This window comes from Aquila chrysaetos, chromosome 22, assembly GCF_900496995.4.
Source record: "Aquila chrysaetos chrysaetos chromosome 22, bAquChr1.4, whole genome shotgun sequence".
NCBI classification, from domain to species: domain Eukaryota; kingdom Metazoa; phylum Chordata; class Aves; order Accipitriformes; family Accipitridae; genus Aquila; species Aquila chrysaetos.
The window spans coordinates 5,544,824-5,570,167 of record NC_044025.1 but is presented as its reverse complement, the minus strand read 5'-3'; the positions used below and the strand labels follow the sequence as shown (position 1 = coordinate 5,570,167).

Sequence of the window (25,344 nt, the reverse complement as noted above, 5' to 3'; positions counted from 1 at the left end):
AAGCACTGCTAACTCTTCACATATGACGCTCCGTGTTTAAAATATGTGTAGCCTCATTCAGCTGAGAACAGAAAGAATTTCCACCATGTTTTAAAAGTTGACTATTTCATGGGCTGGAAGCCAGAGCACTCAGCCAGAAAGGTCTTGTATCTTGTCTTCAGTAATGCATGCTGAAGAACCATCAAATGATGGATTTTAACTAATCACAGCACAAGGGAAAAAGACTTGTAGATAGTCCCTGCTTCAGGTAGAGAGAACTTAAAAAGCAGCACATTGAGTTGTACTAACTTTCTTTCAGGAAGGAGAAGATGCTTGTTAGGGTACAGAAACTGTCCTCTAAATCCTTTTCTGTGCATGTCATTTCTTCTGTCAACACTCTTGTCTCTGATCTGGAGTTTATTGGACTAGTTTACTATATAAAACAATGATAATAAAAATTTGCAATCAGTTCATTTAGATTGAAGTTACTTCTGCAGTTCACCTTTCCGATAATTTTTTTATAACCTTGTTACATACAAGATGCAACTGAAAAGAGCACAGGGAGATTTGTATGTGCTTAATTGACTGTCTACTGTATTTGATCAGTAAAGAGCAATCACAGACTTAAAGGGTTGGAGGGGTTAGAAGATTGCAGGTGTTCCACAGAAAAAGGTTCACAGTCTTTGTACTTCAAATATACGGGCCAAATTCTCACATACTGATTGAAACAGCAGGCACATTGCATCAGAATAAGAAAGAAAACTTACAGTTTGATTTAAAAGGTGGCATTGCCACAGAGGTTCATCTTGAATGAATAAAAATACCTGTATTAAAAGAAGTTATCTCATTTGATTTATATTTGGTTTTATTTTATAGGACCATGGGTCACTAGGAATAGCAGCATAGATAGCGGAGAAACAGAAGTTGGCCGCAGGGTCACCCAGGAAGTACCCCCTGGAGTTTTTTGGCGGTCTCAGATCCATATCAGCCAGCCACAGTTCCTGAAGTTCAACATATCCTTAGGGAAGGATGCTCTTTTTGGTGTTTATATAAGAAGAGGACTCCCACCATCACATGCCCAGGTACTTTATCAATGTATTTGTTGGCTTTAAATGTCAAAATGCAAAAGTATAGAGCATCTATGCTAGATTTATGTTGGAGCTTATGGAGCTCAAGTTTAGGGATTCCTGGGAATTACTTAATTTGTGATATTTGACTGAACACCCTGATACTAAGATTTCTAGGTTACTACATACAGCAATAGTACATTGATAAAAGAAAGAATCAGTGATGTTCTTGCCATTCAGGTTTTTAAGATAACTTGCAGTTTGGCACTCAAGGTTTTAAATCTTTTGACAGAATCTTGGCACCAATTGGGATAAACCTATCCAGTTATATACCAGTCAAAAATGATGAGTGGTGTTGGTCAAACTCACAGTATCAAAGCACTGTATACAGTTGGAATGCATGTACAGCTAGATGTGTTAACGTATAATTTTCTATCTTCATAGAAGTTTTAATCTTCACAGACTGTTGGAATGCCATTGCTGGGGTATCCAACGGACTTTGGCATCGCTGCTACCCAGCCATATTAGAGAACATAATGCAGTGGCCATGTGTTTGAGAGCTTTAATTTTACTACTTTTTTCTCAAGGACAGTATTTAGGTATAATATCTGATTCAGACATGGGGCAAGTCTTGCAGCTGGGAAACCTAATTCTTCTTGATTTCTAAACAACTTCAAAGATGCAAACTCAGTAACACTGCATTTTTACAGTGACCCTGTAGTACAGAGCTAAGGGCTGTAGGTAAACATAGTTTTAAAGTTAGTGAGACAAAACTTAAGTATCTTTTTCTTCTACATTGTTCAGTGGGTGTTTTAATTTCTTTGCTGTGAGAAGATATAGCTATATTTTCTGTTACAGAAGGAAATTTTTTTATTATATTGAAAACTCATTAATGTGAATGGAAGGATTCCCATTTACTTAGATTAGAACTGTAATGAGAAATAATACATTTGCCGTTACACATACTAAAAGGAAAGAGCCTCCGTTCTTTAGAGTGCAAGAGAAGCAGAAATAGCAACCAGCTTTTGGAAGGGACCCCTTTCTTGCTGCTAATAATCGGTTCTTCATTCAGAAATTACCACTTAAACTTAAAATGCTTTATTTAGTATATGATTTCAAAAATCAAATGTAGAACTCCATGATCCCTTTTGGGAAAGCCTCATTTCATATTTCTAGATGCCTTGCTCCGATTTAAAAAAAAATGCTACTGCTTTTTTTTTTTTTTTTTCATTTGGCAAAGCAAACTGCAATTACATAAATGGTTAAAATGCATGATCTAAGCTAAAAGCCCAGAGGCTTTAACATAATTGCATTGCTACATATTGCCATATAGGGAAGGTATGTTCATATTGCCGGGAAGGTATGTTCATATTGCCTGCAAGGAGATATCGATACTAAGTGAACTGTGTCCATGTGCATGCACAAACTCATGGTATAAACAATGAACCAATTAATTTTCTGGAGAAAACTACACCTACGTTAACTGAATTTTGGATTTGCTTCCCAACGTGAAGCAAATTTATGGAACTATTCTGCACTGCCTCTTGTTCCTTGGTGTTTATTCTTGCCTGTCGGCTGAACTGAGAACCAAAATTTTTAAATAGAGTTGGGAGGAGAGAAAAGGTGTACATGGGTTTATGACCTCTACTTCTAAGAACTGACTATCCGAACTCCATCAGCTTCCTGTACTGTGCTGTTTTAAAATGTTCTGTGAGTTATTGAATGGATATATCTGACTGGTAAGAAATAAGGATCAGCAGTCCACAACCCAAGGAGGGGAGGGCAAGTGGTCAGTTTTACATATAGCTAGAGGTTAGCATACAGCATATGAAGTTCTATACAGACTAGATAAATTGGGGAAATTGTAGAGGGCTACTGACTAATTTTCAGCCATTTCCAGACATCCATGCAACACAGAAGATATCCACAGAGAATATGTTCCAGGGTGGGAGCCCTTCTTAAGAATGTTTTGATTTTGGCTGTAATGCTTCAATATGTTGTCTTGAGGGTGAAATTATGTCTATGGATCTTTAAATGTTGCAATGAGGTAATGGCATAATTCATTGAGTATGTCTCATTTAGTTCAGAATTTTGGCACTCACTTCTATCATTCCACTATGAAAAAAACAGCAATTTAGTTGAGGAAAACAAACAAAAGTATAAATCATGAAGTGAAAATGACTTAGGGCAACGAAAGCTCCTAAGCAATCATCAAGGTTAGCTATAAATACAAGTTAATTATAATTCTCTGACTAAGACGTGATGGAGGTATGCCTGTATCTTTTACAAGAAATCCAGTTGGATGTAACTGGCAGTACAAAATATTTTTTTTAATTCAAGCTGAACTTTGATTTCTATTGCACTGCGATCAAATGTATTTGTTCTAGGTTTCATTATGATGTTCTCATCTGAGAGATCTCATCTACATCTCATCTATGATCAGGCAAAGTTTCTCTTCTTTCTCTCCACATTATGTGGAGAGGATATAAATTGCGTGACCTTTCTGTTAAATTAAATAATGAGAAATATCAACTGTGTTTCCTACTGAGCCAGATTCCTCCTCAGAGAACCGGTTTTCCAGTCTTGAGGAAGCAATTCGAACCCTCTTTCATAACTGGGGTTAATCAAATCCACCAGTATAATCTGCAGAATTACTTTCCCATATTCATGCAGGGTCCTGGTGCTTGTCAACAGCAAAAGATTGCTTGGCATTTCTGCCCAGCAATCAAAAATCAGCCAAGCTGCTACCAAGAGAAATAATTTTGGAAAAAGAAAGGCAAGCTGTTACAGACCTGAGTTAGTGAAAAGAAGCCTTGTTCTGACAGAAAGGAGCAGAATGGCTTTGTATTAACGAAAAGAGTCTGAAGTTGACACCAGACGATATTTTAAAATTGAAATTTAAAATCCTTGTTTCTGCAGGTTAGGGACATGAGCTGTAAAGCAGTGAACAACTACACTTGACAGTTCATCACTGATCAGTGCTGGTATGTCAAGCCAAGTAAAATCCTTTGTGGGAGCAAGTCGATAATCAGCAAATTAGGTACATGATTAACCTGAGACAACAAGATGCAGTTCCTGTCTGAGAGCCCTGCTGAGATTTAACCTTCTCAGTATTACTGTTTAGCAAATATTCCAAATGCCTGGTTTAGTCAGTCAAACTGATGTAGCTGTAAACTTGTCCAGAAGCAGCCTTGTGTGCCATGTGCATAGGGAGTGGAGCTTTACAGGAAACGTAAAAATGCAGTTTTGAGTGGCAAGCAGACTACAAACTGGACTGCATTGCTTTCAAGCAAAATTATTCCAACCTGTGTAGTACTACATAGAAATAACAAAAGGCACATTGCGGGCTTGAATGATCAGTAGGAAATTAGTAGAAGATAGTCATATTAATAAAATTGATAATGTATAGAAAATTAACTGTAAATGTCAAATAATGCATGAAGTGACTCTACAGAGATTACAGCAATTATGATGTTACTACACATTGGTAGAACATTCCAAATGACGCATGAAATAAGGTAACCTTACAGAAACATCGCTGTAATGCCTGGAGAAGGCAGTGCATGGAGTTGTATTGTTTTCATTTCCAGCAGAGTGTTTTATACTTACAAATTTTTCATGTCAAAATGAAAACTGTTTTCATTTAGAACAGGAAATGGCTTTATTTGAAACAACTTGAATAGCTGGGGAACTTCAGCATTTCCTTGGTTTTTAGCCAGTGCTAAAACGCGCTTAGGTGTTCTGACCACCTTAAAGTTATCTGATGGCAACTGTGCTGTTATTACTGAATGCTGTGCTGCATTGTACTTGTTGTGTTGTGTCACATTCAAATGTTGAAACAAATCGGTTGGCTGTCACTGTGGGTATCAGATGTTTCATGGGTGTATTTTAATGAATAATTACCAACTGGATTTTATGAAGAACTAATTTGAAAGCACTTTGCAAGCAAGTTTTCCTGACATATGTTTTCTTGGCTGCTTAGGTCTTACAGGGCTTTGGCATAAAGACGAATGCTAGCCACAACACCAAACGTGTTTTTTCCTTCCTCCCCCAGCCCCTGCCATTTGAATGTGCATCCATTTTTAAGACAGGAGCTCTAAGAAATCTTTCTTTTCAATTCCTAATTTCAGACACTGTTAGAGATTTTGTGGAGGCATGCAAATAGTTTCAAATCTAAGAAATAACCAAAGATTATGCAGCCTTTCTGCGTTTTCAGTCTTGACCCCTGCAAGCTCTCTTTGCTTTGCTGTGCTTTCACAACTAGTTCACTTCCTGTATGCAACTGGACTCAGTCGATCTGTACTGTATAGATGGCATTGTGCAGTGTAGTCACTACTGTATATGTAAAGTTCCAAAACTGCTTTGCTGACTCCCCATGGTTACTGGAAAAAGAAAGTCCTTATTAGCCTATGAATAAAATGCTTTGGGGGGTAGAAAGCACTGAATGGAGAAATTATAAAAACAAATTGCCCAGAAAGAACTTAGTATGAGATTTAGGTTTGTAAATAAAAGTATGCAGTAGGGTTTTGGTATGCTGTGTAGTAAAAATAAACAAACTCACTGAGAATGTGAATTTGGAATTTGTTTAGAGTAGGCTGGCAAGTCACTTGCTTGTATGGAGCTTTAATCATAGTAAGTACTACCCCTGCAAAATTGAACTCTGAAGATGTAGTCATTTGGGATTTCTGGTGCATTTTGTTTCTGAGCAGTTTTTGCCATTTTTGTGTGACTTTTGGTATGAAGCCATGAAATATAAAGGATCATTTAAAAAAAAAAATAAATTCAATGAAACTTCCAAATTACTTCAGAGATTTAGTTTGGTTTGACAAATCCATCCCCTAATTCATGTGATTTAGTTCTCTGTTCCTTAGCAGTTGTGTGTGTCAGATTAAAAATTCCACAGTTGCTTCTTAATGATCATGAAAGTACTTTCATTCTTTTCCTAGATGGGTCTTCCAATCCGTGCGTATTTGTCAATAAGTAGCTTTAAAGCAAGAGTGATATCTTCAGCACAATATTATATAAAAGTAATTAATCATGCAAGTGTGGTAAATCAGAAAATCAACAGGGCCACAAGAAGCAATATGATGATTCAGCCAACCATGTGAAGAAATCTTATCCGATTATGAATTCACAATACCATCTCGGTGACCCTTCAGTCAGGGATTTTAGATTTTGGGGTACATATACATAGTACTTGCTGACACGTTAAGACTTGTATAGCCAGGGAACCACCAGCAGATACATTATCTTCTTTCTTTTTTCCTCAGTCCTGAGGAATCCAGAGAGGGATAAAAATATATTGTTATATTCTGTATCAGTCTGCACTGGTACTTCACCATTCATAAAGTTATTCAGTCATTATTTAGTCATTTTGCTTTTGCCTAAGCATGGAATAGTTCTTCGTAGTTTGATTAAAGAGGTGCAATACCAGTCTTAACTTTACCAAAGTTAAAATTATAGCCTTATGGGGAGTCATGTCAAGGGACCTGCTCTCACTAGGTCACACCCCATCATTGTGAAAAGAGATTCTGCAGGTAAAACTACTTAAAGCAGTTTCAGCCTGAATACTCTTCCCCTTCGATCTTGCCAACTGCTGAGCCTTCTCTACTATATGAGGTAGAATCAGCATCAAACAGAGGGGAGGCAGAGGAACCTGCCAGCACAAGCAGAGATGAACAGCATGTTGCCAGTGAGAAATGTCAGCTTTTATTGCTACTTCCTTAGTTGACCCTTTGTGAACAATTGTTCCGAAGAGCAAGATTTCTTTTTCCCAAGATGTTGCCCGAGTAATAACATTTCCCAAGGAGGTGATGAGTCTCTCCTTAACCTCTGACTGTTAGACAATAGGTTTTAGCAATATTTCCAAATGTCATTGATTTAAAAGAGAGATATATGTGTGTTTGGCACCTCTGATACTCTGAAAGTTACTGACATGCCAGAATCTCTAAATCTCTGGCATGCATTGGCTTAAATGTACTAATTTACCTGATTTACCTTCTTCTGCAAAAATCCTGTGTGAAAAAAGGCTCAAGTGGATCGCTTTCTGATATTAACAGTTCAGTGAAACTTTTTATTCCACTTCTCCTACTCTTTCCCACAATTAAAAGCATAGGAAAGAGTGGATAATGCACTTACTGTGACAATAGCTTTCAACATTAGTAGACCTGGGCTCAAATTCCTACCCTGCCATGGATTTCCTTTGTGGCTGCATATTGATGTCAGTTCCACATGTTTAACAGGCAGGTAGTAGTACTTCCATACTTTCCCCTTTGTTGTAAGGTTAAGTGTATCAAGGACTCTATATTGCTCATATGTAACTTAAAAAATTTCAAATAGAAAGGTCATCTTTTATACCTCAGTTTTAGATAGATGTGTAGCATGGCACTAAAGTGTTAAATAGGTTCATCTGTCTGTCTCTTCGACTAGAAGCGAGAATCTTCATTATTTTATTGTATATTGTGTATTATTTGCTAGAACTCACTGTTAATGAGTGGAATACAGTGTACAAGACAGCCCTCTGTGGATGTTTAGTCTGTTTAGGATGCGAGATTACAGTTTTCTATTTAAACTGAAAGCAAGTGAAGGTGTATGTTTTCTCATAGCTGTCGCAAGCACAGACTGTATGTGCTGGAGATAACAGGGGAAATGCAATGAAACTACTGGCGAGCAAGCACATACTATTACTGTATTTTATTGAACACATACATCTTTCTTTAGACATGTCCATCTATCTCTATCTACTCCTACATAGATAAATGTGTCTAAAACAAGATGTGTTTTCATAGGAGACTTGTTATACAACTATCAAAAGATTAGATGTATTGTTTTTGTTGTTTCTTAAGGGCTTCCCTTAGATAGGGACTATGAGAGCTAGTAAGTTGAGCATAGCATCAGCTTGAGAGCTCCAGAATCACAGACATTAAAGACAGAAAAAAAGCTTATTAGGACAGCTAGTCCAGCTGCTTTGTTATGCAGAGTTATTCGCTGTTGTAGATTAACCAATATTTCTTCCAGTCCTGTTTAATTGTGTGATGCAGTGGCATCTCCATTGGGAGGCTATTACTGAGCTTAATAGATGGGAAGCTTATCTGACATTCATCTTAAATTTCTTTCTTTCTTTTTTTAGTTTCATGCCATTAATGGTGCCATCCCTCTTATACTCTAAATAATCACTTGCTCTGTTTGATCCCTTTTCCAAAGATTAATGTAATGTTCTACCTTACTGGAAACCATCCAACCAGAAAGTCTCGGTTTTCCTTAATATAAGTTCAATTCCTTCAGCCACTTGATTTGTGTTATTCCTTTCCATGCTCCCTCTGGTTTTTGTATGCTACTTGCCCCTAATTGTTCCACATACAAACTCAGGTAAGCAACTCTTACTCTGTGATGTAAAACTTGTACAGTGTATTTTTATTGGGTGCCGAGTTACCTAACATTAGACAAACACATTTCCTGTTTGTGCTGTTCCTGTTTGTTTTCATGTTCTGGGGGCTTCCATTCAATTATATGTCTGGAGCTACATCTGAGACTTCTGTTCCTCTTGCAGCAAGAATTTATTGTAGGCAATTGCTTAGAAAAGGGTGTGTCTCTCATAGGTTGAAGGTTTCTGGCTTTGAAAGCTGTGTAGGAACCTTAAATTTGATGGGTCAAATCATTGATTTCAACTTCTTTCTCAAAACTCAGCCTGTCAAGAAATACCGTTTGTACATTTTTGATCACCTATGCAGAGCAAAGATGCATAATTCTATGTCACTGTTTAAGAAAGGATAAGTCACAAAATCTCTGCGTGTTCCATGGTCGACTAGTAAATATTAGTTTCACATTGACATATCTTCTAAAAATACCATTTTATGACAAGGTAGAATAGAAAATATGGTGTCAGATTTTGAGCTGAAATACCATTCTGTATTCAGGTCTGTCTGTTTGGGGTTTTGTTTGTTTGTGTTCTTTTTCTTTTCTTTTTTTTTTTTTTTTTTTTTTTTTCCTGTTTTTTTTACCCTGCAGTATGATTTCATGGAACGCTTGGATGGCAAAGAGAAATGGAGTGTGGTGGAGTCGCCACGGGAACGTCGAAGTATTCAGACCCTTGTTCAGAATGAGGCTGTGTTTGTTCAATACTTGGATGTGGGTTTGTGGCACCTGGCATTTTACAATGATGGGAAGGACAAAGAAGTGGTCTCTTTCAGTACAGTTATTTTGGGTAGGTATCTCCATAAGCCGAGCATTTTTCCTCTCTGGTTACACCTTCGCTTACTTGAAGTCATAATACTTTTGCAGCCTTCAGTATTCGGCCTGTTTATCCTTATGTTAAGTTGTGCATTTTTTTTCTCCAACACTATGTCAAAAAGCGTGTAATGGGGTGCTGATTTTAATTTGCTGATTTCTCTTTTAAGATTTTAGCATTCCCATAGATCTTGAGTTTAGTTCTGGAAAACAAGACTTACGTAAGTTCAGTCTGGGTTGAAGCATTCCCCAGTTAATATTCCTCTCCCTTATCTCTGTCATTTTTATACTTCTTATTTGCTTCTCTGGAGAAGCTTCTTTACACCCAGGTGGAACAGTATCCAACAGGAGAACTGTTTAATCTTAGTAGAAAGACAGCACAAGAACCTGACACCTGCGAATGAGGTTATTGTTTGCAGTCACCCCAGAGATTAACTGAGTCAGTTAATTAGCCATATGCTGTTTTACGGCTTACTACTCACCTAATAGTGGTTCATCTCCTCAACATGGTGGCATCAAGAGCAGAAGAACATCTAGCCTATGATCTGAGAAGCCTGCGGTTTTGTTAGGAGAACAGGGTCACATTTAGTTGAAAATCAAACTGAGTCTAAATTCTCCAAGCTTTATTAGAAGATCTGCTGAACTTTGAAGCACTTGATGAACTTTGCTGAATATCTTGTCACAGTGGCATAAAAAATTTTGACATAGCGTATGTGGTATTCCTGGCTGGTGAAGTGTTAAATGGCACTATATTGTATAAATCTGTATTTCCTGTTAGTTTAGGGAAGAGAAACTGCAAAAAAAGTCCAAGTGAGTTTTTAGGCTTGATGAAAAATAGTTGGAGGTCTTTTCCAGTCTTGCCTGATTAATGATATGAAGCTTAATTTTTTCCTTTTACATGAGTATAAAATTCAGTTTGTTGGCTTAAGTCCCAAAGGGTGTAGGAGGGTAGCCAATACTGTGTCATTAAGTATTAATATAATTGTTTCTGTTAACCTTAGTTAAGATGAAAAAATGATCTTCCATCCATAGTTTATATGTGGTTTTGTAAGAGTTACTAGGTGCTATGCATGTTCATATAAATATATATATATTTGCATATTTGCTCATAGAAGCCTTTTTCTACTTCTCCAAAACCAACAAGAACATTTGTGCTTATACCTTGTTATGCCCCTATTGTGCTTAGAAAATCTTCAGATATGATAAGCTGCCCTTAAAAGAGTTGCCTGGTCTAGGCTACAGCTTTCAAGAGCATGAAAGGTCTAATAGACAGGTAGACTACTTGATAGTGCAATAATAGTAATTGGACTGAAACGTAGAGAAAAGTATAGTGTTTTATCCAGTTCAGAGGTTCTTCTACACACACCTAGTATCAGACATTTCATAATCAAAGGATCTGAGACAGCTGAAAGTTTCTTTGATGTGAAAGAGGAGAAAGAATAACAAATGATGTTAACTCCAGACAATACTAAATTTACCATGATTTTGAATACATAGAAAATGCTTTTGTGTGCCATGAAGCAAAATAATGAATAAATCTATAGACAAGCTTCTTCATGAGACAAATTGATATCTTTGAGCATTACGTTTCAATTTTTCTTTTCATTGTTTACATGAATCATTTCAAGAGGCCAAGTTAATGACGTGTCTTTGAAAATTTGCTTTAGAGGTTTTTTTATTTAGTGTCCTGCAACTGTGAAATTAGACTTAAAGTTGTGCTTGAATCTTTTTCCTCTTTTCAGTTTAATTTGACAGAAAAAAGCTCTGTATGGTTCTGCTAGTTCCAAATCGAAAATTCATTTTCTGTCTTGTACAGCTGCTATTTGTTTGGTGTCTGGGACTGACAGAGCCATTTCGTTTGGGACCATAGGTCTCACAACAACAGGGAGTAATAGTGAAAAGTAACAACATTCTAATTAGATTTTTGTTCCAATAATTCAGTACTGAAAATATGTTCCACTGAAATCCAACAGCTTTCAAACGAAAGTGATTTTAAGAATTAATTGCAAAATTGGAATTTTATTTCTAGGTTGTTATTATGCAAAGTAGTGTATATATTATCCAAATAATAACATAAATTGTGGAAAATAAGTACAGCTGAAATGTTGTCATCACGCTGGTGTGCTTACTCTTCTCAGATTATTGAAGTCATCAACACTTCAGTCAGTCACTTAAACTCTAGTGTTAAACCTTGTCCTCTGTTTTTACAGACCTCTTCTTCATCCTCTCACGTAGCTACTTGCACCTTTTTAATTCATCTTTATTTTAGGATAAAGAATATGTGCTGGAGCAAAAGAGCTCCTCTTTGTCAAGTTCAGCAGATATTTGGGTCAGCTTAATTAATGAGGCTTTAAATGTCTGTAGAAGGGAAAGAAGATACACTCCCTGGGATAATCAGTTTCACATGGAAGGGTGGTTGTGCAAGATCAAAGTCTCATTGCAAAAGGGAGATTGTCAGCTTTCCTGATGAAGCATTATGTTTGCTACATAATACAAATTCAAATGTAAGCTGTAGAGGTCTTAACAGGCAGTCCTGTCTACCTGTTGGAACAGAGGTCTTGAGCACTGTCAGAAGACTTTGAGTTCTAATGGTGCCCATAGACTTAATATGTAACTTTAGTCAATCATTAGGTCTCTACATCTACTCATGCTGCCATAAATCTTGGTACCTTTCTGCTTCACCTGAACTTTGTGGTGTTACTATTATCAGGGATTGTTCTTCTAAGTATTGAAGACAAAATAAACTGAAGAAAAATTAAGCAAAGAATTTGTAGCCTAATTAGGAACCAACTAATGTTCCTGTGATGCTTATATTTCAGATTCAGTGCAAGACTGCCCACGTAATTGTCATGGGAATGGCGAGTGTGTATCAGGTGTCTGCCACTGTTTTCCAGGATTTCATGGAGCAGATTGTGCTAAAGGTATCATTTTTCCTGTGTTTACAAATAACCACAGTGTGTGTTTGTGATGTATGGATCTACAGTGCCTGCTAGTTAGCATGGGTCCAAGCTAGATTCAAATAGATCAATATACATTTTTTTTCTTAGATCTCTTAGTTAAATATGATCAAGTGGAAGTATTCCTACATTGCTGATGAGCTTGCATAACTACAACTTTTTTTGTGTCAAAGGTAGTAGGCAGAAATGGCAGAAAAGATTTATTTTCTGTAAAAGTGGATGAATTATCATCAATGCTTTCTGATAATCATTAACTTGTCTGCAACAGAAGACTGATTAACTTCATTGATAGCATGTAATGTATATTCTGGCTTGGCTGAGCCTTACTTCTAGTACATAGCATCTTTCTTGCATATACAATTACTCTTTGACCAAAGGAAATTCGCCTTTTTTAGGAAAATAAGTAGGACTTGATAAAGTCTTAAAATAAACCTTTTCTTAAATGTCGATTGTAAATTTTTACAACTAAAACTGGGAGATGCATGATTATCAAGGATTAAACAGAAATCTAAAAGACATCTGTGGATTGGCAGTATGTGTTTACAAAGTTTTTCTGAGAGTCTGGGATAGCTGTCATAGGGAAAAGATTCATAAAGAAGGACCTCTTTAGTTTATACAGCTAGTAGCACATATGTTGTCTAAATTAAATGACTTGGTTGTATTCCCTGCTGTTCCTGAGCACAGTCATAACATTTTACAGTTTGCTTCGTTCTTAGTTTGTGTGAGATTTAGGCACACTGTCAATATCATATGCTTACAATGGTTTTCCACAGGGATAGGGTTGTTAGTGTTCAAAGGGGGAAAACTTGGTGTTTGAAAGCTTTTTGAAACGCCTTGAAGGGCCTTAGGAATGTGCTTATTTCTTCTTAGATTCCTGATCCAGTCCTGAGGACAGTTTGTTGTACCCCACCTCTGTCACTGGTGTAGCAGGGTGGCATCCAGCATACCCGTGCGTGTCTATGAAATACTCCTTGAATAGCTATTATAGTTGTACTGGAGCAAGTAATTTCCATTTTGTGTCTCTGTATTTGGCTCTTGAAGGTACCCCAGTACAAAAAAAAAAAAAAAAAAAAAAAAAAAAAGACCCCAAGGGCCTTGATGATATTTCAGTGCTAACCCTACTCATTTTAAAGAATGTTTCAAATACAGCATGCATGTTGTTTGATTACCTGAGAAATTAAGACACTTGGCAAATATATAGAGGAGATATCTGTATATTACAAAGTAAATGGTGGGATAATGTGTGCTATAAATACACACTGACAGCTATATGCATTTCTGTGGTGTTAACCTGTGAAAGTATGCATGCAGTGACTGTGTGCTTCACTGCCACTCTTCACACATACATGGCCATTAAATCAACTCATTTGCATTTTGAGTTGTGGAGCAATCCTGCACTGTGTACTGAACCTCTGTGTACCACTGTATTCTGTGTTAATGCTATAAAATACTTCATTCAGGCTATGTCAGATAAATCGCTTTTTTATAGGGTACTTGTCAAACTGTATCTGTCAGGCTTCTCCTACCCCTCAGTACATTCGCTCTGCTTCCTGCTTTGTCCTTTCTGTGTTGTCTCTCTCCCCTCAAAAGCAGAAACAGTTTCTTGGAAGCTTCTTTCAACTCTTCTACTGTTTTCTTGTCAGACATCATGGTATTTCTAAAGAACAAAGAAGCTTGAAAAACGACATAAAATGACAAAATAGGTGTGTTGACAGAATTCTCGTGTTTCTGTGCAAGCACACGGCTGCACATCTTTATAGTATGAGACATACCCAGAAGTGTGTGGCTGAGTTAGGGTGTCAGAGCTGTATGCCTCACCCATTTCACGGGCACTGTCATGCCTGCTCTCATGTCCACAGATTTTTCTGCTTACTTGAATGCTGATTATATGTGAGAGCAGTTTCAGAAGACAGAAATCAAAACTGGGATTGTATGCATGGTAAAACACAGTAGAATAAGATAGAGAATTAAATCTTTTCCAGCATATTGTATGTATGGACACATGTTTTATATATATTTACCGTAATGTTAAATTTATATTTAAGCTGTCACAAGTATGGAAGGATAATGATTTTCTTTCCATTTGATTTTTTCATTATTATTATTTCCCTAGCAACACATATTTCAATGTCTCAGTTCTCCACTGTAAAACAGTTTGAGGCAAGACTCAAATAGAAAAATGTGGAGAAAATGTGAACAAGCTCCTCAGCTGGCTTTTAGAACTTGATTCATGCAATAACACAGCAGTCTAAGAGCTTCACATTAGGTGAAACCCAAGTCTGATAGATATGAAGCGTGATCCATTATACCAGTGAATCCCCTGTTACAGGGCTGATCTTAAGGGCATTAGAGGGAATGAATCCTGAGAGGAGTTATCTGCAAACTATTTGCAGACAGTGCACAGGTACTCCCTCTGTTACTTTACTCCACCCATGTAGTCCTAAAAGATAAAAATGAAGGAAATCTGTGAGAGACAGCACAGATTTGACTTCAGATCCATTAGCTCCAGGAAAATACCATGAAAATTATTAGAAAGAGATGAACTTTTGGCCCAACCTACAGGCTGAAGTACACTGTCATGCCCTGAGTGAAGTGGAGGAAATTTCACCTTCTCAAGCACTCTTGCTGAATACTTGGGGGGGGGGGGGTTATTTCTCACTCTTACCTGTGGAAATAACTTATTCTCAGGTAGCCAGTATAAACAGATTTACTCCATCCTTGCCCAGGCAAGGATTTGAAATCATCTGGAGTTTAACCTAATTAAGAATTCCATCTAACACATGAAAAAGGTAATGATACATTTTAATCTCATCTGGATAAAATGTGGCATATAAAGACAAAGAAAGTCTGATAATCAAAAGATAATTCAGTGGGTGGAGATGTATCCTGATAAAGAAAATGTGTATAGTTAAAGCCAGTGGAAGATTTGCTGTAAATTGAACTGCACTGTGAGTAACCGCCTGTCCACAATTATCTCTAGGAGTTATTGATAAGAAGCAATGCTATGGCCAAGGATCGATTAAAGAATCAGACATGCAGCTCTGATTATGTTATTTTGGTGTGTTGTCACTTTTTTATATTCATCTCTATTTTTCTGTAACCTCTATGACATAACCACCCAAGTATATCAAGATGTCTTTTTTACTTAGTGTTCCCACTGTTAATGTCTGATAATAGTTTGGTCTTTCAGCTGCCAAGTTCTGTGGTAAATCTGCAAGCAGGCATCCTTCATTGTGTCCTGCTTTTCACCATTTGTAGAGTTCAGTGTTACAATGAGTTGGGTTTCTAGAAGTGACTCAGAGTTGGCTATAATTTCGTTTTGTCTCATAATATATTTGAAGGGCATGCAACTCTTCCACTCCTTTAACAAAAATACTTCCAAAGACACTGTCATATACTGTTTTGCAAATGTGCTTAGAGCCTTCTTTAATCCTCCATTTTAAAATACTAGGATTTGCATCATAAGCATATTTAGCTAATCTGAAAAGGTGAAACAATGTACCATCACATGGGATTTCTACATTGACATGATGAGCATAGCCTGTTAAGAGATGGTGTCCAATTTATGAAAGAAGGAAAAAAATTGAGTCAAGTAGCTCATGTCAGCTGCCATGAAGTTGCCATTTAGCAGATACTTTTAGTTGATTATGCAATGTAATGAGAAACATGTTTAATATTTTAATCTAAATGGATTGAAGGATTTTGGATTTTTTAAACCAGAAATTTGTACCATGTTTGATCAGTTGACTTTTTAATCTGATTTTAAGAACTCTAATGATTCAGATTTATGTTATTCACAGTTTCTTTTCCTGTTCTCCTTGTGTGGGTTTTTCATTATTTTATTTTCATTCTGTTTGTTTTTGGCTTACTGGCAAAGGACGGCGCCACTTTAATAAGTATAAAAAGAAGGGTAGGTTTTTTAAAATTTCTTTTTATTTCTTTTGCAACATCTATTTAGTTTGAAATAGTTACTAAGCTGTAAAGTGTAGTCTATCTCTTTTTAAATTTATTCTAATGGATTTGCTGTTTCTGATGATTGCCTGCACCACAATAAGAGTTCCTACCGCTGCCATTTTCTTTGTTATGTGTGTACTGTTAATCTCTGTATAAAAATGTAAAAAGCTGTCAATTATTAGGTAAGTAAGGTATAATTTCTAGAAGTAGCAACTCTTGCTTTTTCTCAGTTGTTATTCAAATTTCAGTTGTCTGGGACTCTTCTTGCTCTGAGGTTATTCAGAGGCTTATTGCTTGAGCAATAGTGCATAAAGTAATGGGGTTTTGTCCATTGAATACTCTGCTTGAAACTATTCTCTTAGTGCCATGTCCAGAATGCTCCCAGTGGCATAAGAGGTTTGGGAGTGAGTGCAGTGGGGAAAACATGAATTTTGGAGTGCATCTTGCTGAATAATTCAGTACTTGGTTCATTGCTGTAGAGCACGTGACCCACATGACTGAATGGTGTTTGGCATATAGTGGTAATGTATAGGAGTTAGTATTTCCTCTCTATGTTAGCAAGGAAAATGATATTGCCTTCATAACTTGGCTAGAAATTTTAGGAACTGAAAATAGTGCAGGGAGACAGAAGCTCACTGGACTTTGAAGGGAAAGGTGAGAGGTGACACTGAATAGCATTTCTCCTTTGCCTGTCCTGCACAAGTTCATAGCCTGACAGAAGAGATGGGACCCATGGTGAGGCAGCTCTTCAGGTCTTCCATGACACAGTCAAAATGGTGAATGTGTGTCTTGTACTATTCGAGTGACTCACTGCAAATTTATGCAATAACAGATTATAGATCAGACAAGTGAAGTAGAGTGGATTAAACATGATGGTACCCAAAGCAGATTGGTTTTTTGGCAGAGAAATGAGCAGGAGAGGAACAATACTATAGGAAAAACACCATTTTTATGGCATTATAAAGAGATTGTCATGAGCAATAGTACTTGTTAAAGGTAATCTATTGTGGTTAGTGCTTTACAAGCAAAACAAATAGGTAAAAACAGCACCTACCTCCAGGAATTTACCATGTCAGTACAAGTTGAAACGGAATGAATGGGAACCAATTGAAAGATGTGGAGATGCAAGGGAAAAATGTGATACGCAGTGTTATAAGCACACCAGCAGTGTGACTTTTGTCAGTTTTGGGGAACAGTGGTAAAAGGCAGTTTTAAAGAGGAATAGTGGGGCAGATAGATAACATCATGTGGATAATGGAGTGCAAATGGGCCCTCCAAAGGAGACAGAGCATAGGAAAGAGCTCAAAAAAGGTCTTTTTAAATTTGACTTTCAAAAGCATTGTAAGTTACAGAGAGGCTGAAGTCCGATTTCTAGCAGTGAGCCGTCTGGGGTGAAGTGGGTCTGTAAATGAAGTTGAAGCATGGAGTTCTTGTTCCATGTGACAGGAGGAAAGGACCTGAAAAAGGACTGGGAAAGAAAAGTCACATAGCTGAAGGTTAGATTAACAGATTAACAACGTGATTTTTGCATCACTGTTGCACACAGACATAACTGAAGAAGGCTGAGTTTATCGATGCTGGAGGAAAAAGGTGTTGATTTAATGTAGATTTTATTTGCTGAAAGCTAGGGCAAGAATTCTGACAAAGAGATGCAATGCAGAATAAATCTGTAGGACTTTGTCAAAGCCTGAATGTGAGGTGAGGAGATGGATGAGTCAAACATAACGTCCAGATTAGGAACGTTAATGACAGGTAGAATGATGGTATTGTCCACTGTGATAGAGCAAGGATGCAAGGGAGGTCTGAGAAGTAGTGGGTTAGAGAGAGGAGAGAAATTAGAGAAATAACAACTTTATTGGTAAGCATTTTATTTGTTCATAATCATAGCATGTATCATCACTTACATAGCACTCATGAAAGAAAAAAAAGTGTGCTTTTCTTTGGAAATACTGCATTCATGAGTTGTCACCCACACATATCTCACATCCTTTCTTGTAGTTGACAACATTCAACGTGTTCAGCTTCTCTCTTAGTATCTCTTTCTGGGTGGGTTTGTTTTGGGGTTTTGTGTGTTTATGTGTGTATGTGTGCCAACTTATGTATGTGCTGCAGCAGCAGCACAGCCCAGGCTTGTCACTCAAATCTTCTCTCACAGTGGGTGGAAGCATGATTTTGATACTTGAACAAACAAGGCTGTCTTTGGCAATATTCCTCTCCAGCAGTTCCCTCCTCTGTGACTCAGTACCTTAAAATGCCTTTGTTATAAATTTTCTTCTCGTTTTCCCAGTCTCATACTTTATTAGCAGACGTTTTTCATTTCTGGCAAACTGATCATGTCCTTGCTTGCCTTCCAATGAGTTCTATGCACAGGCCAGTGCTTGCCTGCCTGCCCTCAGTTTCTTAGTTTTATGGAACTGCAGTACACTCTGAAAAGGGTTTTGTGCCATCAACTGTGCCTAAAGTAATTACAGAATAAATAAATGGACATGTAACCTATTTTGACAATGATTGACAGTCATTGCTGTCCATCAGCTGCTAGCTTGCCTGCATGAAATGAGATAGTAGCTTTGATCCAGTGTCAGGTAGACAAGTAGAGCCAACACAAAATCCACCACTCTAACTCTTTCTAATTGGCAATTTAAACAGGAGCCAAGAACTGAAGGGGTCACAGGCTGAATTCTCTCTGATTGTTAGTGGTCATGGCTCCAAAAGGGGCTCAAGGCATCCAGCCAGTAGTGCGACAAGGAATAGAATACAGGAGCCATCATTTCTAGTCTGCAGCTTCCCTCATCAATCCTCATGAACTCTGTTGGAGATTAGAGGTAAAAACAGGGGACTGGAGAGTCTGGACTCCAGAATTCTACAACAGATACCTTGTTAAATTTCTGTTACAACACAAGTCATTTAGCATCCTAACATTTCATTACTCTTAAAAATAAGTACCTGTCCCTATAGTACATTGTAGATTAAATGTGAGGATTAGCAGATGTTTGTAAGGCATGCACTATTAGTAACAGGATGGTGATATAAGAGTACTCAGATTACTCCCTAGCCTGCGCCGGGCTAGAATTAGTGCTTTGTATCCTTTCATTATTTGTAAGGGAATATTTACAAAGCTGAAATAGGACCCAGAGCTACTTCTAGCATTGTGAATATTTGAGAAAACGGACTTTAAAAATATGAATTTCAACAAGCAAACTATTAACTTCTTGTTGTTCTTAAAGCTGATTCCAGCATTGCATTCAGGGTTATAAACAATTTATCTGTAGAAGAGCTTGTCCTGAATAATTTCAAGTGGGGATGCTCCTGTTGTTTAGAAGCACATCCTTCCTTCTGTCTGTTATAGTTGTGCCTTTACAGGGCAGCAAAAATGCTTTAAAATTTTAAAGATATTTATTTAATGTTGTTAAATATACCAAATACTTACATGTAGTATAGCAACTTAATTAGCATTTGTTTTCTATATTAAACCACCAGTAAACATACAGCCAAATTTGTGCCTGTGGATTGCATTGCCCTTTTATATGTTTCTAAATTCATGTTGCAGCATATGTACTTGAAATTTTGTATGACTTCTTTTCCCAAAGAGCTTGCAGGATAGTGGTGCAGCTAAGAAGGTAGACTTATTTCTGTAGGAGAAAATTTCGAAGACAAAGCTAAAAGGATTAAGGAAAAAATGGGTAATGCTGAGGAATTAAGTAATGAAGGAGGAAGGCAAAAAATGAGAAAAGTTGCTAATGCCACTGCTGGACAAAACATGATAGGTAAAAAGAAGAGGGCATGTAAGTAATTGTGAGTCTCTGATTTCAGTGAGCACTAGTGCATCTTTATCTGATCACTCATTACCCAACCTGTAGAAATTCAGAGACCAAAGACGGAGCCACAGGCAGTGCTGTAGCTGAGGCCTACAAACTGGAGCCAAGTTTTATTGGCTTAGTATGATAAGGAAGTGTCCAAGATGGAAAGCATATGGAAACACAGTAAAATCTTATTAATGGATTTTTCTTCAACAGTATTATAGTAATATGTTCATACTTATTAAAAGCTGGGTACATTCATTTGATCTCTCTCAGCTGCTTTCAAAGCCCACTCTATTATCAGTTACTTCACTTTATCTTTCTTCCCTTCTTATACATGTGCAGCAACAGCACATCTATTTGCACAAATATTTTCTGTTTCAATGGGATTCCAATAAATGGAATATTTCAAAATGTTCCCAGTGCAGCAAGGAGGTGGACATGCATACAAATACATGCAGGACACAAACCATTGTGCAGCTTAGTTCCTGGCAAGCCAAAAATCTTTCTTCCAATCTTATAATATTCCGTTGGTGGCTAAGAATCTCACTGCTCTAACTGTACTCTGTAGCTGAATTGTGCTCACTGTGATGTATGCTTTGTAATTTGTTTTTGTGTTTAATTGGTTAGCTTATTTAATTGTGTTGCAATCTACATTTTGTTTTTAGATTGCATTGTTTCCATGGACTTGGTACTGGTATTTGTTTATTTCATTAAGTTCTAAGAGTTTGTCTTTGACAGTTGTGTTGGGATCATCCTGGAGTCCTTGCGGTGGTGGTAAATGTAATTGAAGCAACTATGATTAAGTAGTATTGTAAATCACAATATAGAAATACAGCTGTTAAGAGATCCTTAGACATTTGACATCCCTGAATAACAGAAACAGCCCTGAATCACAGCTTCAGATTTCAACGTGCATGACTTTTTTCATATGAACATTCTGTCTAGATTTGAGCCTGTAATTTAGATCTTTTCCTATATTTAGACCCTCTTTGGGTGAGATTAAATTCAGTTAGCTGTCATCCCCTTTCGCTTTCTCAAACAAACAAAAAATTTTCTAATTTGAATGTAGAAAAATGTTTAAATATCTGCAGCTAATGTGGAACTGTGCAATTAATCATGTTATGATTCAAATCTTTTCTGGTAAATTTAATAAGGCAAATAGTACTAACTAAAATGAGACCAAAGCAGTCTGGGTTCTAAATACCCTGAATACTGTAGCCTATGGATGCAATCCTACATCTGCTGTACTGCTATTTAGCCACAGCTAAACCATTACCAGAGAAGTAATAGTTTTTACACCATTCATTGGGAATGGTGTAAAATCTTACCAAAAATATTTGAAGAAATATTTCAGGTTTTTATTTCTTTTTCTAGATGCATAAATGACTTCATGGTGTTAGTGCTTTGCTGTTATGAATCACAACACAGATGTTTGGAAGGATAATTCTGGTATTTGGTGTTTGTCCTTACTGCTGCTTTTTGTGAGCTTGAAGCACCATCTCTTTGCTTCCTCACTGGCTCTTTCCACTGAGATAGCTACTGAAACCTCTGAAATAGTTTAGTTTTCCCTTCTTCCTCAGTTTTTTCTAGTGATCAAGTTATCAAGACATACAAATGAAGATCTACATATGTGTCTGTGACAGTAGTGTATTTCAACATCTGTTTATTTCCATCTGTGGGTAGAAAGTAAAATTTATTTGTCTGCACGTTCTTGTAGTTGTATCAGCTTCACTGCTTATATCTAAAGCAGGAATTTCACAGCTCTGATTCTGTGTAACTAGTTCCCACAGAAAAAGAGTTTTAGATTGCAAGGCAGTGTTTTCAGGACATGCATATCCACCATCTACATTTTCCTCCAATCCCAGGTATCATGCAGAGAGTTGAAAAGAAGTCTTCCCTCTTTTTTTTTTTTTCCCTTTTTTTTCAAAGGCACAAAAATATACGGCAAACTGATCAGTCACATTCTCCTGTGGTAAACCAGAACCAGTGCAGGGTAACTTCCATTTCCTTGAATGCATTGATGCATATGAAAAAGAAATTGGACCATGCTGCTCTTTAACAATGTAGTAAACAGGGAGGACCCTAACTGGATTGGCTGCAAATCAATCTACCATTTTGTGAATCATCTTACTGTACTGCATGGAGAACTGCAATCTTTCCTTTAATATAGGTAGTGATAGTTGCAGAGCTTCTTCAGTAGTGGAGGGGGCACAAAGAGGCTGACAAAGTGTTGAATCCAGAATGTACTGGCAAGAGAAAGTCCTCATGACATTTGAACCCTGGCACAGCTAGCTGATTTTTCAGGTGTCTAGCTGAACTCAGATGTCCTCTTTTCTATCTCCAGTTTGTTTTATACCACTTGAAAATCTTTTTTATGTTCAGCTGTGGCTTTTCCAATGAGACAGTACAATGGCCTTTTCGTCTCCCCCCTCAGGACTCCAATATCTTTAGAGAACTAAGACTTAGATCTTTGTTGATGGTTGGCTAGATTGTCTTAGCTCATCTTCATGCTAGCAGTAATGGGACTTCAGCCCTTTCAATCCACCACTAAATTAGTTCCAATATATCTGACACCTGCTTAATTTTTGTTTTCCCTATTCTTACAGACTGCATTGTTATTGTTATCAAGAATATTATAAGGGTCTATTCATGAAGCAAAATTTTCTTGTACCAAGTGACTAACCCCAAAGACATAATTTTAAAAATTTGCTGTGGTTCTGGAAATTGCTGCTAGATAGTGTGGGAAGACATATTCATATTTCATACATAGATTTTTTTGTAATAGTTGTAACCAAAGCAGTTATCTAATGGAAATAGATACTTTGTAGAATGGTAGAGCAGGGAACAGCAAGTGTTGTCTTTTTGACAGGTAAGGTCACACTGAAGGCAATGAGAAAAACTATGACCTTTCTGATAAATTTTGGCCAAAGCAAAAGTTTGCTGAGTGTTCAGAAGAATGTAAATATTCATTGTGCAATTAATGCTGTTCAGTCATTTCTATAAAAATCCTGCCATTTTTTTTGTAGAACAGCTTAAGTACTTATTGATTGAGAACTTCTATAACTCCCCAAATGGAGGCATCCCCATATCTCTACAGGTATTTTAAATGAATTGAATTAATCATAGGCTTAAAAGTCTCTAGTGATCTTCGTTAACTTTCCTGGGTTTAATTAAAACATCTGTGCGCTTTTAATTTATCGATTCATCCAACTCATATGTCATGTTTTTAACACACCCCAGCATGCTCTGCATCATTTTTAACCCGATTTCCACTTAACTAAAGCAATTAAATTCACCCTGGATTAATTAAAGCAGCCATACTTTAGTGCTTAAGTCAGCGTGTGCTGCTTTCCCCAAATGGTTTCTGAATGTCAGAGATTTGACACACCTGATGGGTTTTTTGTCCTTCTAGAAATTCTTCTGCGAATCTCTTTCTTGCTTACTAATGTGCAGTTTGACAGAGCTAGACAAGGGAGCTTGGTAAGGCTTGGGTTTGGGCAACTGAAGTAAGGATTGTAGAGCATGACTACTATGAAGGGCTGTACATTTCTTCTTAATACTGACCTAATGCCTGCAAGCATAGAGTAACACTACTATTAAATCATTTAAATTATTTGTGTGTTCTGTCGTCAAAGTAAACAGTTTCATGAGGTAACTAATAAAGCATATAATGTCAGTAACAGTTATTCATAGTTGTTCATTCTTCTGCTTTTGGGTGAATTTCTACAAGATGACTTCTGCTTGGAAGAGCACAAGGTCTTAGAGCAACCTAAAAGGTGTTCTAGATCTTCCTAATTGTCACTGTTCTTAAGAACATTTCAGCCTGATGGAAGTTAGTGACCTCTGAAGAGCAGGCAGTCTAGTCAAACACCATTCTTCCTGACCATGCAAATATCAGGTTTGTGAGGCACAAAGAACAGATGAGAGAAAATGGTCCTGGATTCATTCAATCTCCCATTCCAGGATGATTGTCTTAGGGCTAAGTTTGCTAGGGGTGGGGAAGCTTCTTGCCAGAAAAGCAGCATAAAAATAGCATAAACTAGGGAAAGTGAAACAGTGTAAACCATGGAGTGGTCTTAGAAGTTATTTCAGATTTTCATATCCATAAATGAACTCCAGTTAAAACTAATAAGCATGCAGACAAGTAGTGAAATGTGCACCCAACTGATTAAAATAGGTTTAAACATAAAATATGAAGTAAAGTGTTGTCAAACAAAACAATTGTATTTTGAAGCTACAAATAAGAATACTCATATATTTAACGTCTCCTAATTTTCAGAAATATCTTATGGGCAAACACTTGGTGTAACAAGAGATGTGATAATTTGTTATGTTTCAGTACTGTTTTGTTTAAAGTAATAATAATGTAAAGTCAACAGCCAACACTTTGAATCAGGTTGTCAGAAGTTAACTTCTTAAATAACTGGGCTGATTTTCTAAAATGCAAACGTTTGCAAGTCTGGTGTTAGTGGGTTTGTGGATTTTAAGCCATTTAGAAATTAAGATTGTTTATATCTAAATAGGTATAACTTCACTTCAGGAGGTTGACTGTAGGCAAGAGCTTGGTTGTAGCTTTTGGAGTGAATCTAAAATGATTCAGGGCTTTGGTATACAATTGTAGTAGGATTCAGCTCTAGCATCAGTAAAATACATCTTCACCTGCTCAGATCTTAATCTAATTTGTCCATTGAAGAAAAATTAGCATTTTTAAACTAAATGCTAGATACGCATCACCAAGATAAAGATGAAAAAGAGAAAAATGCCAGTACGATATGACCCTATTCATAATTTTTAGGTATTTGGAACCAGGTGGTTATAAATAACAATGGTTTTGGATCTTTCCTGTATTTCTACTCCAGTTTGGAGCTGACCTGGAATGCATTTATTGGTTTCAGATTAGGCTGTCATAAACAGTAATCCGTCTTCTTTAATACTGGCAAAATCATGCATAATCTCTCAGCAGTAGCAGCTTAATCTCTGCTAAAAGGAAGTCCAAGTGTGAGCTATTACAGAGTCTGAACTAATTATCCCCTAGAGGAACTGCACCCAGAAGATTCACTGGTAAGGTTCATCGGCAAAAAATTTGACCTACATCTGCCTTCAGTACAATTTCTTGTGGTCAGTAAAACAAAGAACAACTTGATTTCTATTGTGCTAGTGTGTATTTCATTTTTTTATATAACTAGGAATTTGTGCGATTCTGTCCAAAGAGTGTATCAAAACTGCCCAGTCTGTGCGTTCAGATTATTTTTGAGACAGCTATGGAATGTTAATATGGTTGTATTAAAGACTTGAAAAACATTTACTCTGTTTCGTCATACGTAATGACTTCCCCAAGCTTAGGGACACTGCGCTGACTTG

The 25,344-nt window shown here is 37.0% G+C and overlaps 1 protein-coding gene across 6 annotated transcripts in view; it reads left to right on the top strand.

Annotated features, from left to right (window-relative positions):
- The window catches only part of TENM2 (teneurin transmembrane protein 2), a 715,493-nt gene that overhangs the window by 593,079 nt on the left and 97,070 nt on the right, over nt 1-25,344 (top strand). For 5 of the 6 annotated variants that reach the window (XM_029997792.1, XM_029997790.1, XM_029997791.1 and 2 more), the window contains 4 exons: nt 856-1,061; nt 9,054-9,249; nt 12,092-12,193; nt 16,101-16,139. In XM_029997792.1, coding sequence (XP_029853652.1) covers nt 856-1,061; nt 9,054-9,249; nt 12,092-12,193; nt 16,101-16,139 — 543 coding nt within the window. The remainder of the gene's footprint in view (nt 1-855; nt 1,062-9,053; nt 9,250-12,091; nt 12,194-16,100; nt 16,140-25,344) is intronic. The other variant, XM_029997793.1, reaches the window with a different exon arrangement.